A 14,883-nucleotide genomic window follows, 5' to 3' on the forward strand; every position below is an offset into this window, starting at 1 on the left:
GCAGCCAGGGCTACATCATGAGACCCTATCTTAAAGAAAAGGATATGGTAATATAGGGGTGGAGGAAAGAAGGATGCTTTTGAGCAAGGGTGAGACCTAACAGAGTCAACTCATGAGCTAATTTACACTCTTTTTTTGGTGCTAAGCCTATGAAATTGTGTGTATATGTGACACATCTAATTACCACGGATCCCATGCTCAGTGGTCACCTGGGCGCTGGACAACCATGTTGGGCAGCGAAGCTCAGAGCTACCCAGGTGAGGTGGGGATGTCATCACCCGGGTTCGCTTCTGCACTCCCCACAGCCTGCCTAGCCACCCAGATCAGGGTGCAAAAGATGGGGCTCCTATTCACATATGAGGCTAATAGAGCTTTAGAAATGGGAATTTGCTCCCCCTCCCCTACTCCCTCCCTTTATCACCCCCCTTTCCTTTCTCCCTTGTGCTGTCATGGGTTCAATCCCAGAGAAAGATACATACTATGCAGGCACTGAGTTGGCCCTTGACATGGAATTAATTTTTTTTAGATTATTTAATTTTCCGTGTACGAGTGTGTTTTGCTTACACGTATGTTGTGCACCATGTGCGTGCCTTGTGCCTGAACTGTTCATGACAGGGCATCAGATGCCCCCTCGGAACTGTTGTGAGGTGGTTGTAGGCCACCACGCAGGTGCTGGGAGAAACCCTAAGTCCTCATCAGGAGCAACATGTGCTCTTAACCACTAAACCATCTCTCTGGCCCCTGAAATGTGATTTTAAAAAAAAAGTGTTTTGACATCACAGTCAGTAAGAAGGGTTTTGGGCCAGGCGGTGGTGGCATACCCCTTTAATCCCAGCATTTGGGAGGCAGAGGCAGGCAGATCTGAGTTCGAGGCCAGCCTGGTCTACAGAGTGAGTTCCAGGACAGCCAGGGCTACACAGAGAAACTGTCTCAAAAAAAAAAAAAACCTAAGAAACCAAAAACCTAACAAACAAAACCAAACACCACCCCCCAAAAAAGGGACTCTAAAGTCAGACTTGCATTGACAGTTAAAATGACATTCCATCAAGTACAAAAAACAAGGCAATACTATTCTTTTGGGGGGAGAGCATTAAGACTGGGTTTGCATGTGTAGTCCAGGCTGGTTTTGAACTTTAAGAAAGCGCCATCATGAGGGGTTCTTTCTGTGTAGTTCGTCAAAGCCAGCTCTCAACACACACGACCCTGTCGTGAGAGAAGCGGGGTGGGGAGAACACCACCCTACTAGGCAAACAAAGAGTTAAATATTTCCAGTCTGCATACACGTACTCACTCAGCTTTGCTGAGCTTATCTGTAACTCTAATAGTGAATGGAGTTGGAATCTGAAAGTTCTGGACTGCTTTGTGATTGTATTTTACTTTATTCATTGAGAGTAAAAAAAAAAAAGTAGTAAAAAGAAAGAGCAGGTGGGATTATGAACTGGCAATTCAGCATCTTTCTCTTTTTTTTTTTTCCTTTTCACTCTACCCCCCTCCATCTCTTTGGCCTGGTTAAACAGCTATGGGTCCGAAAGCCAGGCTTCTATATGCTAACGACGCCTCTGCTCTCTGTGCGAGTTCGCCCCCTCTGAGCCTCTCTCTGCTCCGTGGAAGCCTGAGTTCGCAGAAGTCTCTCCGTTTCTTCAAGGGTTCACCAGATTCTGAGCCGCGGCAGGCTCGGGAAGAAGCCTCGAGTCACGTCGCAATATTCACTTGCGAATTCTTTTCACCTCCTATCTAAGTCCAGAAAGGTGACGCCCGAATCCGCAGCGCTGTTCCCTGAGGGAACTCCAGCAACACCCACCTCAGGCTCTAACCATTTCCCTTCCCTAGCAGCGTTTCCTAAAGTTGCCTCAAATCTCCCCTACCCTTTTGCCAGAAGAGTGCCAGGTCTCGCTTTGCTCTCCAGCTGGCCCGTATCAGATCATTGTCAATCACTGACAGTGGAGAACGGTGGTCGTAGGGGACCGACCGTGCAGTGACCACCCGCGAATTACGTAACAAAAACCGTGGCTGCAGGAGAGGGCGAGCCAGACACTGAGACATTCCAGGGGGAAGGGAGTTGCTGTCCTGGACTCGCCAGTTCCCAGAAACCGACCGGGGAAGGTGGCTGAGATAAAGAAAACACTTCGGGAACAAGAATATTAAACAGCCTCAGAACCTAGTGCATTATTAGCAAACGGTGGAACACAAGTAGTCATTTCTTGCAGGAAACTGCAACCTTCCAACTCTTGCACTGAAACACTGTGGTGTACCCGGAGCTGGCGGGGGTGGGGGGAGGTGGGGGGGTGAGGGGAAGGGTTAAAACCCGTGATATATAAAGCCCAAAGCTAATGAATGGGATTTAATGGTTTTGTTGGCACTATGTAAATATTCCTGTCCAGGAGCGCAAACTCTCTGCAGTTATTTAGTGAAGTAGAGACTCAAACTAAACGAGAATGCTCTCCCATGTGTCTCCACTAGCCCCAATCAGAAAAGGCGCTACCAACACTGTACTGCCCCTTTAAGACCTGCTCGCTCTCGGGCTCTACAAAAGGGAGTGACCTCTGGGCTTTGACAGCTCCCCTAATAACTACCACCACGCAGGCCCCGCCTACCTGGCGGCCAGCCGCGCCGATTGGCCTGCAGGCCGGTATCCCGTGCTCTGATTGGCCTGCCGCTTCCCCTGAGCGAACCTTTAGAACTCTGAGACAGACAATATTCTGTTACATTGTAGCAAAATGGCGACTGTCATTCACAACCCCCTGAAAGCGTAAGTAAGACTAAAAAATGTACATATTCCGCGTGGTTTCAATATGAAAAAAAGGCGCCTTGCGGAGCGCAGCCGGCGCCCGGCTCTTGCAGACGCCTCCCGCTGCGCCCGGGTTCCTCTTTTCTTCTGCTCTTACTTCTTCATCTTTTTTTTTTTCCCTCCCAGCGCGCAGAAATGTCAGGAGATGCAATTAACAAAAAGAAAATTGTTACATTTGCGTTCTGCTTAATTGGCTGACCCGGACCGGGAGGGAGCCCGGAGCGGCGGCGCCCGCTCCCGAGCTGCGGGGGTCGCGAGCAGCTCGGGGCTGCACGGTCCCCGGAGTCCTCTTGCCTCTCTCGGCGCCGCGCGAGGCTGGCTGAGCCCGGTCGGAGCGCGGGCCAGGGGCCGCGTCGTGCGCTCCGCTGAGCCCCTGCGCTCCAAGCCGGAGGCTTCCCGGCTCCGCTGCTCGTCCGCCCTGGCGGGATGAGCGACCGCTGTGGCTGCGGAGTTTGCTGGGCGTTCGCTCTGCCTTCCGAGCTCTCGCAGGGAGTTTGTGCAAACCTTCCGGAGTTGGGAGGACTGCGCGCAGACCGGCGGGTCTCGGGAGTCCTGGGGCCCAGGTGCTTGCCCCAGGCTTTTCCACTCGGGCAGCCGGGGGATCAGGGAGGCGCTCCGGGCGGTCGCCGGTGTGTTTGCGTATTTGTGGGCTGTAGTAAATTAACGACCTGGATTAATTTGGGGGTTGATATGGAGTCAGGGAAGCTGCAGGTCTTATGAATGGTGTGCTCGCCTGCTCTGGGTGAAAAGCCGAGGCGGGCGGAGGCGGTTTGGGGCTCTGGCAACAGCGAAGGGCAGGTGCCTCCGGGAGACTTTGAGCGGACAGAGGGGGGCGGGCTGCGCGAGGACTCGCGGGGGCCGGTCCCCGGTCGGAGCTGCCTGTCTTCCTTCCTTCCTTCCTTCCTTCCTTCCTTCCTTCCTTCCTTCCTTCCTTCCTTCCTTCCTCCCTTCCTCCCTTCCTCCCTTCCTCCCTTCCTTCCTCCTTCCAGTCAGTGGACTGGGAATGTGAGCCGCCAAGTCCGCGGGCGATCGCGGAGCCGGGGGTGGCCTCGGAAAACTAGTGTGGCTCTCAAGGGGCGCTATTGGCAGGGATGTTGGCAGAGGGTGGATCCCTGGGAATCGCGGCGCAGCGTGGGCTCCGGGTAGGTGCCGGGTGTTCTAGGACTTCCCCGCCCGGGTGAAAGCCTCTGGGAGAAGGAGGGTGCGCGTGGATGTTTCGTGCCAATTCTTCCTAATGTGTGGCAGTGGTCGACCCTGGCTCTTTTAACTGCTCTCTGCAGTGTCCTAACCCCTGGCTTCTGGAGTCAAAAACATGGTTTGCTTTGGAGAGCAGGAGGGTGGCGCAGGGGGCGGGGGTGTGGGGGTGTGGGGGATTCCTAGTGCCAAGAAACGCCTAGGGAGAACCCGCTGCGTTTGCACCAGCCAGCAACCAGGAATAGGGCAGGGATGTCCCAGATCTCGGAGTTTCTACAAGATATTGCTGTAAAGAAGACATTGGAGGCTGAGCTTGATGGGAGTTCCTGGCTCCAGTTCTCGCACGGAAGCTCAGCTACTTTGCACTGGCGACAGCATTTCACCTAAGAGAGAAAATGTTTTATGGCAGACTAAATGGGCGTAACTTCGCCGCGTCCTCGCCGACTCGCGCCGCCACACCGCTGATGCCGGGAGTTTCTCCAGAACCCACACAGCTGATTTGCAATTTCCTCATTTCCAGCCGAAATCACGTAGCCGAGCTGATGCCGCTTGGTAAACTCAAGTCTGAGAGATCTATTTGCTATGTGTTTGGGCTTCCTTATTGGGAAAGCGGTATCCTTGATGCCCGGGAGCGGGCTTACGCTCGGACGCGCGCAGGAGCTCCACGCTCCAGGGTTCCCCAGATCGGTCCACTTTTTTTTTTTTCTTCTGGACACAGAAGCGAGCGTGTGTAGGGGTAGTGGGGGAAGGGACAGAGAAGCAAGAAGGTGGCCAATCTCGGTAGTGGAATTAGTTCTGAATTACACGTGTACTCCTTAATAATTGGAAACACTTGCCGTGGGATGCATTTGTAACTCTGTCTTGGCACACGGGAGCTCACACACAACACCCCTGCCTGCCTTTCCTAGGAGGGAGTCGAGTGGTCACTTTATAATTAGCCGACCCCTTTTGCATCCCATCCTCCCCCCCCCCCCCCCAGGGCTAAGGGTGTAAACAATAACCCCAATGGCCAAGCTTTTTACAGCCTGGACATTTTAAAAACTCCGCACGCAGGAGCACACGCGTCGTTACTGGGAGACCGACGTCATCTGCTTTTATTATTATTATTATTTTAAAAAACAACTTGTTTAATAAAACATCTACATATTTCATTTGTTTTTAGAAGTTGCTGGTTAGGAAACAAAACACACGTGAATAAATTATGCATGGGCTAAATTAGAACAAAGCGCAGCGACCACATCAAGCCGAAGGGATGGATGGGGGCTCAGGGAGGAGGAGGAGCGAGGAGAATGGTTTGGAGAGCTTATGTGTTTATCCTTGTGTGCCCCTCCTGACAATGAACCGGAGCTCCAAACCGCATTAGCATTTTCGCCGTGTGCGCGCAGTCTCTCTCGTTTTTAAAAAGGCAACATCACGGACGCCCCCTACAGAAACTGGTCGCACAAAGATTTCCTCTTGGACGGCGGGATAAGTAGCAGTAGTTACGGTGTGGAGAAGAAGCCAGCTCAGGTTTCTTTCATGCAACCTTGTGCAGGGCTCTGCCTTCTTAGACTATAGGTTACTTTTCATCATGCTAGGTCTTTTTTTTTTTCCATGTGGGGCATTTAATAATTCAATTCACTGGGTGACTGGATGGCTAACTTGAATCTCTTTGCTTTTCGTGGGGTGGGGTGGGGGGTGTCTTCTGTAGAGTCCCAAGCGCCTGAAAACAGCCTTTCTTGGTGGTTTGCCTTTCTTCCTGGCTGGCTTTGATCGCCTCTCAACTCCCCTTTTCCTCCTTGTGGCTTTCACTCCTTCCTCTCTGAAGCTGACAGTCTGGCTTCTCCGTGGTAGCCTTGAACTTCTTGTTACTGCCCAATAGGGTGTTAGAGGCAGAAACTGGAGCTGCCTGGACAGATTAGATCAGAAAGGGGACTCAGCAGGAGGCCCTACAGTGAAGCAGTCGCATCTGGACAAATAGAATTCAACAGCACGCGTGGACATGTATGGTGTGTACATGTGAGTTGTGTGCTATTTAAGTTAGCAGCTACATTGTCTGAGTGCAGACTGTTGGAGTCATCCTCAATTTCTGTATACACAGGTAAGGGCCACCTATAGCTTTGGTAAAGGCGTGTGGGCAAGTTACATATTGTATACTTGTTGATTTCTATATACTTAGGAAATAAAATGCTTAAATTAAAAAAAATTACTTATTGTAGCTGGGCATGATGGCACACGCCTTTAATTAATTCCAGCACTTGAAAGACAGAGGCAGGTGGGTCTCTTTGAGTTCGTGTCCAGCCTAGGCTACACAGTGAGTTCCAGGACAGCCAGAGCTACTATTTTATGGGTGTGTATCTTGATTGGGTGAGGTGTTGGTATAAGTGCAAGTGTGTGTGTGTGTGTGTGTGTGTGTGTGTGTGTGTGTGTGTGTGTGTGTACACATGTGTGTTGTCAGAGGACAACTTTTGGAGTTGATTCTCTCTCTCCACTCTGGGGACTGAACTCAGCTCAGGCTTGGAAGCAAGCACCATGACTTGCTGAGCTATCTCTCCTGCCTTTTATCGCTTTTGTTGTAAGTTCTAACCTCAATACTCTAGTTTAGGTAACTCACCTTCCCCCATGTCTGCCAACAGCACTTTAAACAGTGCAATCTCTCAGAGACTTCTCGAAACCCTGGCCGTAGCACTTAACTGGGAACGCCTGCCACCTTCTGCCAGACTTGATCATGTACATATGTATCTATTTTTATAACTCCAAGCTCAGAGAGGAATAAATGCTATCATTATTTAATTACTCTAGTTAGGGCTTTAATACTTGGATTATAAACAATAAGAAAAGTAAACTATGTAGTCCTGCTTATCACTATGATTACATGTACACAGTTGCATCTAAACTTGACTTTGTAAAGAGTAACCCTATCTTGGAGGTCAGGGTTGATATCTCTGCTTTATTATGAAGGACATAACTATGAGAGAAGTAAATGTTTACTTAATCAAGATCCAACATGGCTCATGTGTATAGCTGGACCTCCAGCCTTCATTTTTTCTATCCAGTCTCCGACGTGGATAATGTATGTTCTAATCTAAAGTGGTCTTGGGGCACATGAGAGTTAGAAGCCAGACCTTACTCTTACTGTGGCGGCCAGTTTAGCTATCAGAGAGGAAGGGCCAGAGGGCCACATTCCTGCTCCTAATCTTGTCTAGGCTATTTTGGTTGGGGAGGGGGTGGTGAGTAGGGACTAAGTGGAGAACAGTGGGGTTGGGGCTTTGTGAACTTGCAGCCTTTTATGGACATTATTTTAGTCCTTTATGGAAAAGGGGACCCTTGAATCCAACAGATGCTTGAACATGACTCTGGCGTCTTTGCTTTTACTCATCAGTGTAAAAATAAAAAGGGATGCAGGAAGAGATGGGTCCCCATTAAAAGCACTTGCTGCTGTCTTCCAGAGGATCTGAGTTCGGTTCCTAGCACCAAATAGAGCATCTCAAACTGCCTGCAATACAAGCTTGAGGGATTATTTGACACTCTTTTCTGGACTCTGCAGGAACACATACACACACACATACACAAATAAAATACATCTTTAAAAAAAAGCCCTAAAGCCTCTAAACTTCATTAGCAAACATTTTTCCCCCCCATGGGATGTTCATACCCACAAAGGACCTCAGTTTCTGTCAGAATCCAAGTGGAGGCATTGTCACAGGGTAAACCTTTGAAAACAGTCCAGTCTGCAGACCTCCTGGGGAACATCTGAGACCTGTAAAGCGGACCGGGATCCCATAGTGACTGACTTGGAAGCTTTACATCTTCCCTCCACTCTTTGGAATCACTCGGGCAGCTGGAATTCGGATTCACCCTCGAAAAGCCATAACATCTCAAGAACCATCCTCTCAGCTCAGTTTTGAGCATGTACCCAAAAAAGAATGGAAACTGAGGCTGGCATCCATTTTTCAAACTGCAGCCCTGTTGATGGAGGTGGCAGCAGGGACAGCATCATAAAACAACCCCAGGATCCGGGGGGCCTGTTTATTATCCCAACCTCCGCAAAGTAACTTTTGTGGGTTTTGAGTGTTTTGAAAGTCACTCGAAGGCAGAAATGTAGCCAAATGTGGCAAACCTCAGGCCAAAAAAAAAAAAAAAAAAATCCCACAAGCGCTGGAATATTTTTTACCCTGCTGCGATTTTCCGAGGGGAGTCTTATATAAGCATGACCCTATTTTAAATAGTCTTTAACTATGAAGGTATTTAACAAGGGAAGACAAAGTGGCCTGGGGTAGGGAGGAGAGGATAGGTAAGTGGATAAAGCCACTGTGTGGTCTGGAACTGCGGAGATGACTGTTTTAACTGCAGAAGAGCACCACAGGATGAGCTGTTTCCAGCTCTCAAGTTTTCTAGCTGCCAGAGTGACTGGGAGGGGATGAGGTGTGGTGTTTGTGTGTGGTTTGTTTTTCTTATTGGTCAAGTTACTGGTGTTTCACAGTCTGTCAAACCATATGGACGAACAGAGCTGGCCTCGTAAAACTGTCACCAAGGGAAGGTATTTTTGTTTTGAAGCCTGTGATTTGCATTAGAGTTTTAAAAGCAGGAGTTAGGAGGTGTCCCTGGGGGAGGGGATGGGACTGGAGAAGCCGAGTGTGGAGAATGTCTGGGTCCTGTGTTTGTGAAGAGAGGAAGCTGTGGGAGGCTGAGACAGGGGCTCTGTGGAGGCAGGGAAGGCTGAGTTCAGACTCCGTACCCCTAGTGATGGGGTTCAGCTAGCTTTCATTGAGCCTCAATCCACCAGGTCTGCTGAAGCTGGAAAACAATGACATGTCTAATTCTCCATTTACCCATCCCCCTTTAACCACCCTGCCCAGATTCCAGGGACTGTGGTCACCTCAGGTTGCCTTAAATGTCCTTGTCATTCTTACTCATCTGGAGAACCTGCTCTTTGTCTTTTTTTTTTTTCCAGAGCTGAGGACCGAACCCAGGGCCTTGCGCTTGCTAGGCAAGCATTCTACCACTGAGCTAAATCCCCAACCCCGAACCTGCTCTTTGTAACATGCATAGTTGACATTTACATCTACCAGCAAATGTTTCCTGTTTCTAACCCTTTTGCTGTCTGCACTGCAGGCTGTCTCTTCTGACCAGTGACTATAGTAGCTTTGGTAACTTTGGAGTCAGGGTGCAGAAGCAGCTCACAAGGAGCTCAGAGCCCTCTCGGCTAGCTCTGCTATCCTGACATGTCCCTCCCCGCAGCTTCCTATTCCTTTAAGATGAGGAGATGCACTCAATTTCGTAATTCCCTCCAAGGCAAAAAAAGTTCTGGCTTTTGGTCAGGTGTGATGGCACACACCTTTAATGCCAGCACTTGGAGGCCGAGGCCGGCAGATCTCTGTGTGGGAGTTTGAGGCCAGCCTGGTTTAGAGTGCGTTCCAGGACAGCCAGGGCTACACAGTGAGACCCTGTCTCAAAACAGCAACTCTCCCTCACCCAAAATGAAACAAAACAAGACCAAAACCCAAAAATCAAACCAAAAATCTTCCTAGCTCTTACTTCAGTCATTTTGGGTGGGGAGGACAGTTAGTGGTCAGTCTCTTGTTTCTAGAGTGTTTTTCTAGAGAGGAGTGGTAAGGCCTGGAAGCCCTTCTGTAGTTTTACTCTTTGGGGTCCAGTTTTGCCACATAGAGTTTCCATATGGGGTTCTAACATGATGGGACATCCCATCCCTTCTCAGGACCTAAGACTGAGGACCTGGTGGCCTGGCAGTTCAGAACGTGGGCTTTTCTTATTGGCCCTGCAACTAGAGGCCTAGGAGAAAGGAAAGACCAGCAAGGAGACCAGTTGTCCTATTTTGTTATTTAAAAGCACTCAGCTGGATGGTGGTGGTGCACACCTTTAATCTCAGCACTCAGGAGGCAGAGGCAGGTGAATCTCTAAGTTAGCCTGGTCTACAGAGTGAGTTACAGAACAGTCAGGGCTACACAGAGAAACACCCTCCCCCCCCAAAAAAAGAAGAAAAAAAAAAGCAGTCAAATAGTGGAAATTTCACATCTGGAAAGATGTGAAGAAGAATGGAATTATTGAAAACATTTCCTCCTCCTCCTCCTCTTCCTCCTCCTTTTTTTAATATCAGGGTTGTAACTCATTGCTGGGTGCTCATCTAGAACCTGTGAAGTCTTGGGTTTGATTCTTGAGTTTAGAGAACAGGGAACCAAGCCTTAAGCTGATCCTCTGGATTTCCTCTACGCCATCATTTTGCTGTGGTACCCAGTCCAAATGACATGGATGCAAAGTGCTTGTTTCTTTCTCATTTGCACAGCCACAAGAGCCTGGTTTCTAAGCGACCGGAAGTTTGCGGGCCTGTACTGATGTCTCAGTGAGCTTCCTGTAGTGCAGCTTGTGCTACTGCTGGGGAAAGAGAGGTGCCCAATGGACACCCAGGAGTTGGCTTATCCCTATGTGGGCACCAGCAGCCTCTAGATTGGAATTTCATTGTCTTCCCTTTATTGACATCACAGACTCCACTGGGGGATTATTATCAGGCTTTTCCGTGGTTGAAATCTCCCTTGGCAATTTTCTACAAGCCTAAAGGAGGAAGAAGGGCTTGCGGAATTTATCAGCAAATGCACAGAAGCCAGCATGTAAATCCTGAGTCCTAAACCAAATGAAAAAATGAAATAGTTGATCTCCGGCAGACAGGCATCCCCTTTTGTAGCTGGAGTTTTCCTGCCTGGCCCACAGTCAGGACAAATCTCTCTCACCCACCAGTCCCAAGCCGCTCAAACCCGATCAAGTAAACACAGAGACTTATATTGGTTACAAACTGTATGGCCGTGGCAGGCTTCTTGCTAACTGTTCTTACAGCTTAAATTAATCCATTTCTATTAATCTATACCTTGCCACGTGGCTTGTGGCTTACCGGTACTTTACATCTTCCTTGTCCTGATGGCGGCTGGCAGTGTCTCCCTCACCCAGCTTCTTGTTCTCTCAATTCTCCTCTCTTAGTCCCGCCTATACTTCCTGCCTAGCCACTGCCAATCAGTGATTTATTCATTGACCAATCAGCAACACATTTGACATATAGACCATCCCACATCACTTCCCCTTTTCTTTTCTTAAAAAGGAAGGTTTTAACCTTTACACATCTCCAAAGTCAGCTTGGTATATTTGGGAATTTGGGCGTAGCTTCTCTTACTACTTCCTGCTGGAGGGGGGCGCTGTATCTTCTGGGGAAACAAAGAAAATTTTAGGATCATGGAGTAGTCCGTGAGGCTGTATCATCTGAGCCAGTTGTCTTGAAACGGTTCTGGATGTTGGATCATCTGGGCCATGGTGTCATCGGAGACCTTTCAGGGGGTCTTGGCTGGTCAAACCTGATGTATCTTACTCTGGAACAAATCCATAGCCTCTGGCTTTCTGTGGAAACAAAAGAGACTCTTTTCCAAAGCAACATATCCTTACATCCAAATTTTGAAGTCAAAGTATCTTTAAAATATACGTACTGGTTTAACTCAGCTTCCTTTACAATCAAACATCTCTCTGTAGTTAAGAATCCCAAAGACAACACAATCCAGACTCTCTGTGTAATAGTCATCTCTATGTGGCTTATTTTTTATATTAATTTGACTGTCTCTTTAAAGACTTTATTTTTTAAAACCATGTATTTGTTTCTATACTGTATATATCACCTTTTTTTGTCTCTTTCAAGCCTACGTATATTTTACACACATTTTAAACTATTACATCTGAATCTGTCTTATTGTAAACCTGTTGCTTTAAATTGCAGCCTTCTAAGCCTGAAACGGCACTGTGGCTGCTGGCTCCGCCCACTTTAGCTTCCCAACATGGCGGTTACCGCCAGCTCTGGGAACCATCAAGTCTCAGAAATAGTGGGTCTACGCTTTTATCAAAGCAGTGTGTAGCCCAGAAACCTCTTTTTTTGTTTTGTACTAACAAAGGCTAAATCCACAATGTAGCTTAATGTGCCACTTGCAGAGGCCTCATTCCCGCCATATGGCGGCAGGTCGAGCGCGCACGCCAGCAACCCGCCAGTAGCTCAAACCGGCAGCTGCCGCTCATTTGAGAGAGACAATTAGGAAGCTGTTTTTAGCTCCGTTTTAGAATCTTTTTTCTCAGGTTTTAGGTGGAAACTCTTGCCACCACGTTGGGCGCCATTTGTAGCTGGAGTTTTCCTGCCTGGCCCACAGTCAGGACAAATCTCTCTCACCCACCAGTCCCAAGCCGCTCAAACCCGACCAAGTAAACACAGAGACTTATATTGGTTACAAACTGTATGGCCGTGGCAGGCTTCTTGCTAACTGTTCTTACAGCTTAAATTAATCCATTTCTATTAATCTATACCTTGCCACGTGGCTTGTGGCTTACCGGTACTTTACATCTTCCTTGTCCTGATGGCGGCTGGCAGTGTCTCCCTCACCCAGCTTCTTGTTCTCTCAATTCTCCTCTCTTAGTCCCGCCTATACTTCCTGCCTAGCCACTGCCAATCAGTGATTTATTCATTGACCAATCAGCAACACATTTGACATATAGACCATCCCACATCACCCTTTACTTTTAAAAATCTGTGATGAGATATACATACTATAAAAAACACCTTTTTTTTTTTTTTGTTTTTTGAGACAGGGTTTCTCTGTAGCTTTGCGCCTTTTCTGGAATTCACTCTGTAGACCAGGCTGGCCTCGAACTCACAGAGATCCGCCTGCCTCTGCCTCCCAAGTGCTGGGATTAAAGGCGTGCGCCACCACTGCCCGGCTAAAAACCACCTTTTTAAGGCATGCAATTCAGCAGTGTTAAATACAAATTAACAATATTTATTTATTGTGCTTGGGCACACATACACATGGAGATACATGCCCTGGTGTGCCATGTGCTTATGGAGGCCAGAGGACAACTTGAGGAAGTCAGTTCTCTTTGTCTACCATGTGGGTCCCAAAGATTGAATTCAGGTTGCCAGGCTTGGTGGCAAGTACCTTTATTCACTTAGCCATCTTGCTAGCCCACATTAAATACACTTATAGTTACTGGTCAGCCATTATCATTATTTCTAGAGCTTTTTCATCACTCCAAACAAAACTTTATGTGTACTCATTAAACACCTTGCTGGGCTGGGAGATAGCTCAGTGGGAGCAGGGGCTTGTATGGGCAAGGCCCTCAGGTTCAGTCTTCAGCACCAAACAAAATTGTGTCTTTCAGACCCTGCTTCCTACATCTAGAAGTGTCATTTTACTTTCTGCCTAAGGATCTCAGATGAGTGGAAACTTGAGTATTTGTCCTTTTGTGTCTGCCTTATGTCACCCTGCTCGGTGACTCAGGGGTCATCCATGTTGCAGCATACATCAGACCTTCATTCCTTTTTATGGCCATTGTATGTAGAGGCCACACTTTGTTTATCCATCTATCTGTTAGTGGACACTTGGGCCATTCTCACTCGCGGCTGTTGCAAATAAAGCTCCTCTGAACATTTGTATTAGTAACTGCTTGATTCTCTGTGTTCAGTTCTTTAGGGCAGAGGACTAGATTGCCTTTATTGTCGGACTCGTGACAAATCGGAGGCCAGGGTTCTAGATGGGAGAGGCTGTCGCTCTGTTATCACACCGCAGACAATGCTAATAGTGTTGCAGAATTCAGCTTCTTTACTCCTCCTCTTCTGGGCACACCACTCTGGAAATCCAGAGCCTCACTTCTCCCACCCCTGGCTACAGTGATGGCCCCTTGTTCCCCTTTTGACATTAGGGTAAGAATCCCTTATGAGGGGATCTGTCACCATGTGAGGGAGGGACACCTGGGATGTCAGGACAGATTGAGAGTCAAGAGTGGTGGCTCATTTGGGAGTTCAAGGCCAGCCTGGGCTGCAGAACGAGACTCTGTCTCAAGCAAAGCAAAACAACAGCACAGGCCTAAAGGTGTAGCCCAGTCGGTTGAGTGTTGGTTAACACTGAAGCCCTGAGTTTGAACTCTAGCACCACATACAGGAGGCATGGTGGCACGTGCCTGTGATCCCAGCCCTCAGGAAGTGGAGGCAGGGAATTAGGAGTTCAAGGCTCTCTTCAGCTACCCAGTGAGAAGTGAGCCTGGGATACACAAGAATTTGTCTAAAATACATAGACACATAGAAACACACATATACAAACAAAGACAAAACAACCAACCCCCAAAAAAACCCCAAAAAACAAAAAAAAAAAAACAGAGCCCATCTTTTTGCATGGTGAGGAGAGCCTACATCTCCTTTTATTTACTCTTTTCTTGTTCAAGCCCCAGCTTATTCTTCAAGGGCCCAAGTGAAGTAAAACAAACAAACAAACAAACAAACAAACCCCCCAAAACAAAAAATAAAACCAACATCAATAAAACAACTTTTCAGAAAGTGGAAACTCCAAATGTGTGATGTTCCTGGAAAGCTAAACTTTCCTGTCATGAATGGAGGCCTTCTCAGCGTCAATGATACCTAATCTATTAGATGTGTGTGTTGCTGGGGGTCAAATCCAGGGTCTGGCCCATGCTTGGCGAGTTTTCTGTAGAGCCACATAGCTAGTATGGTTCTTTTGAGACCAGGCCTTACCAGGTATCTTCTGGGCCTGCCTCCTGAGTAACTGGGGTCAGAGGTCTGCCCCACCATGGCTGGCTGATTAAACATTATCCAAAAGACTGAATCTAGGCACGTCACTGGCATCCTATCTAATCACTGTTTCTTAGAAAATGCAAACCTTGCTCATCCCTCTGTGATTCAATAGTCCTGGGAGCTCAGAGGGGTTTCACAGGGTCTGGATTTGAAGCAGGTGAGAAGATGAGCTCAGGAAAAGCCCCCATTTCCCTTTGGAAGCCCTGAACTGAGTCATCCACAGAATCAGCAGAAGTGGGAAGGTCAGTGGGTAAGGGGGGGCTTTCCTTGGAGTGTGGGGCTTGGGTCATCAGCCAAG

At 48.2% G+C, this 14,883-nt stretch overlaps 1 protein-coding gene across 2 annotated transcripts in view; it reads left to right on the forward strand.

Annotated features, from left to right (window-relative positions):
• Nucleotides 1-2,386: 2,386 nt before the first annotated feature.
• The window catches only part of Dpf3 (double PHD fingers 3), a 297,137-nt gene continuing 284,640 nt past the window's right edge, over nt 2,387-14,883 (forward strand). The window contains exon 1 of one of the 2 annotated variants that reach the window (XR_008218495.1): nt 2,387-2,749. Coding sequence is in view for 1 of the 2 variants with exons in the window: in XM_052739375.1 (XP_052595335.1) it covers nt 2,718-2,749 (32 nt within the window). In the remaining variant the exon portion in view is untranslated. The remainder of the gene's footprint in view (nt 2,750-14,883) is intronic. The other variant, XM_052739375.1, reaches the window with a different exon arrangement.

The sequence above is a fragment of the Peromyscus californicus genome, unplaced genomic scaffold (assembly GCF_007827085.1).
Source record: "Peromyscus californicus insignis strain IS unplaced genomic scaffold, ASM782708v3 Scaffold_15__1_contigs__length_86483966, whole genome shotgun sequence".
Taxonomy (NCBI): Eukaryota; Metazoa; Chordata; class Mammalia; order Rodentia; family Cricetidae; genus Peromyscus; species Peromyscus californicus.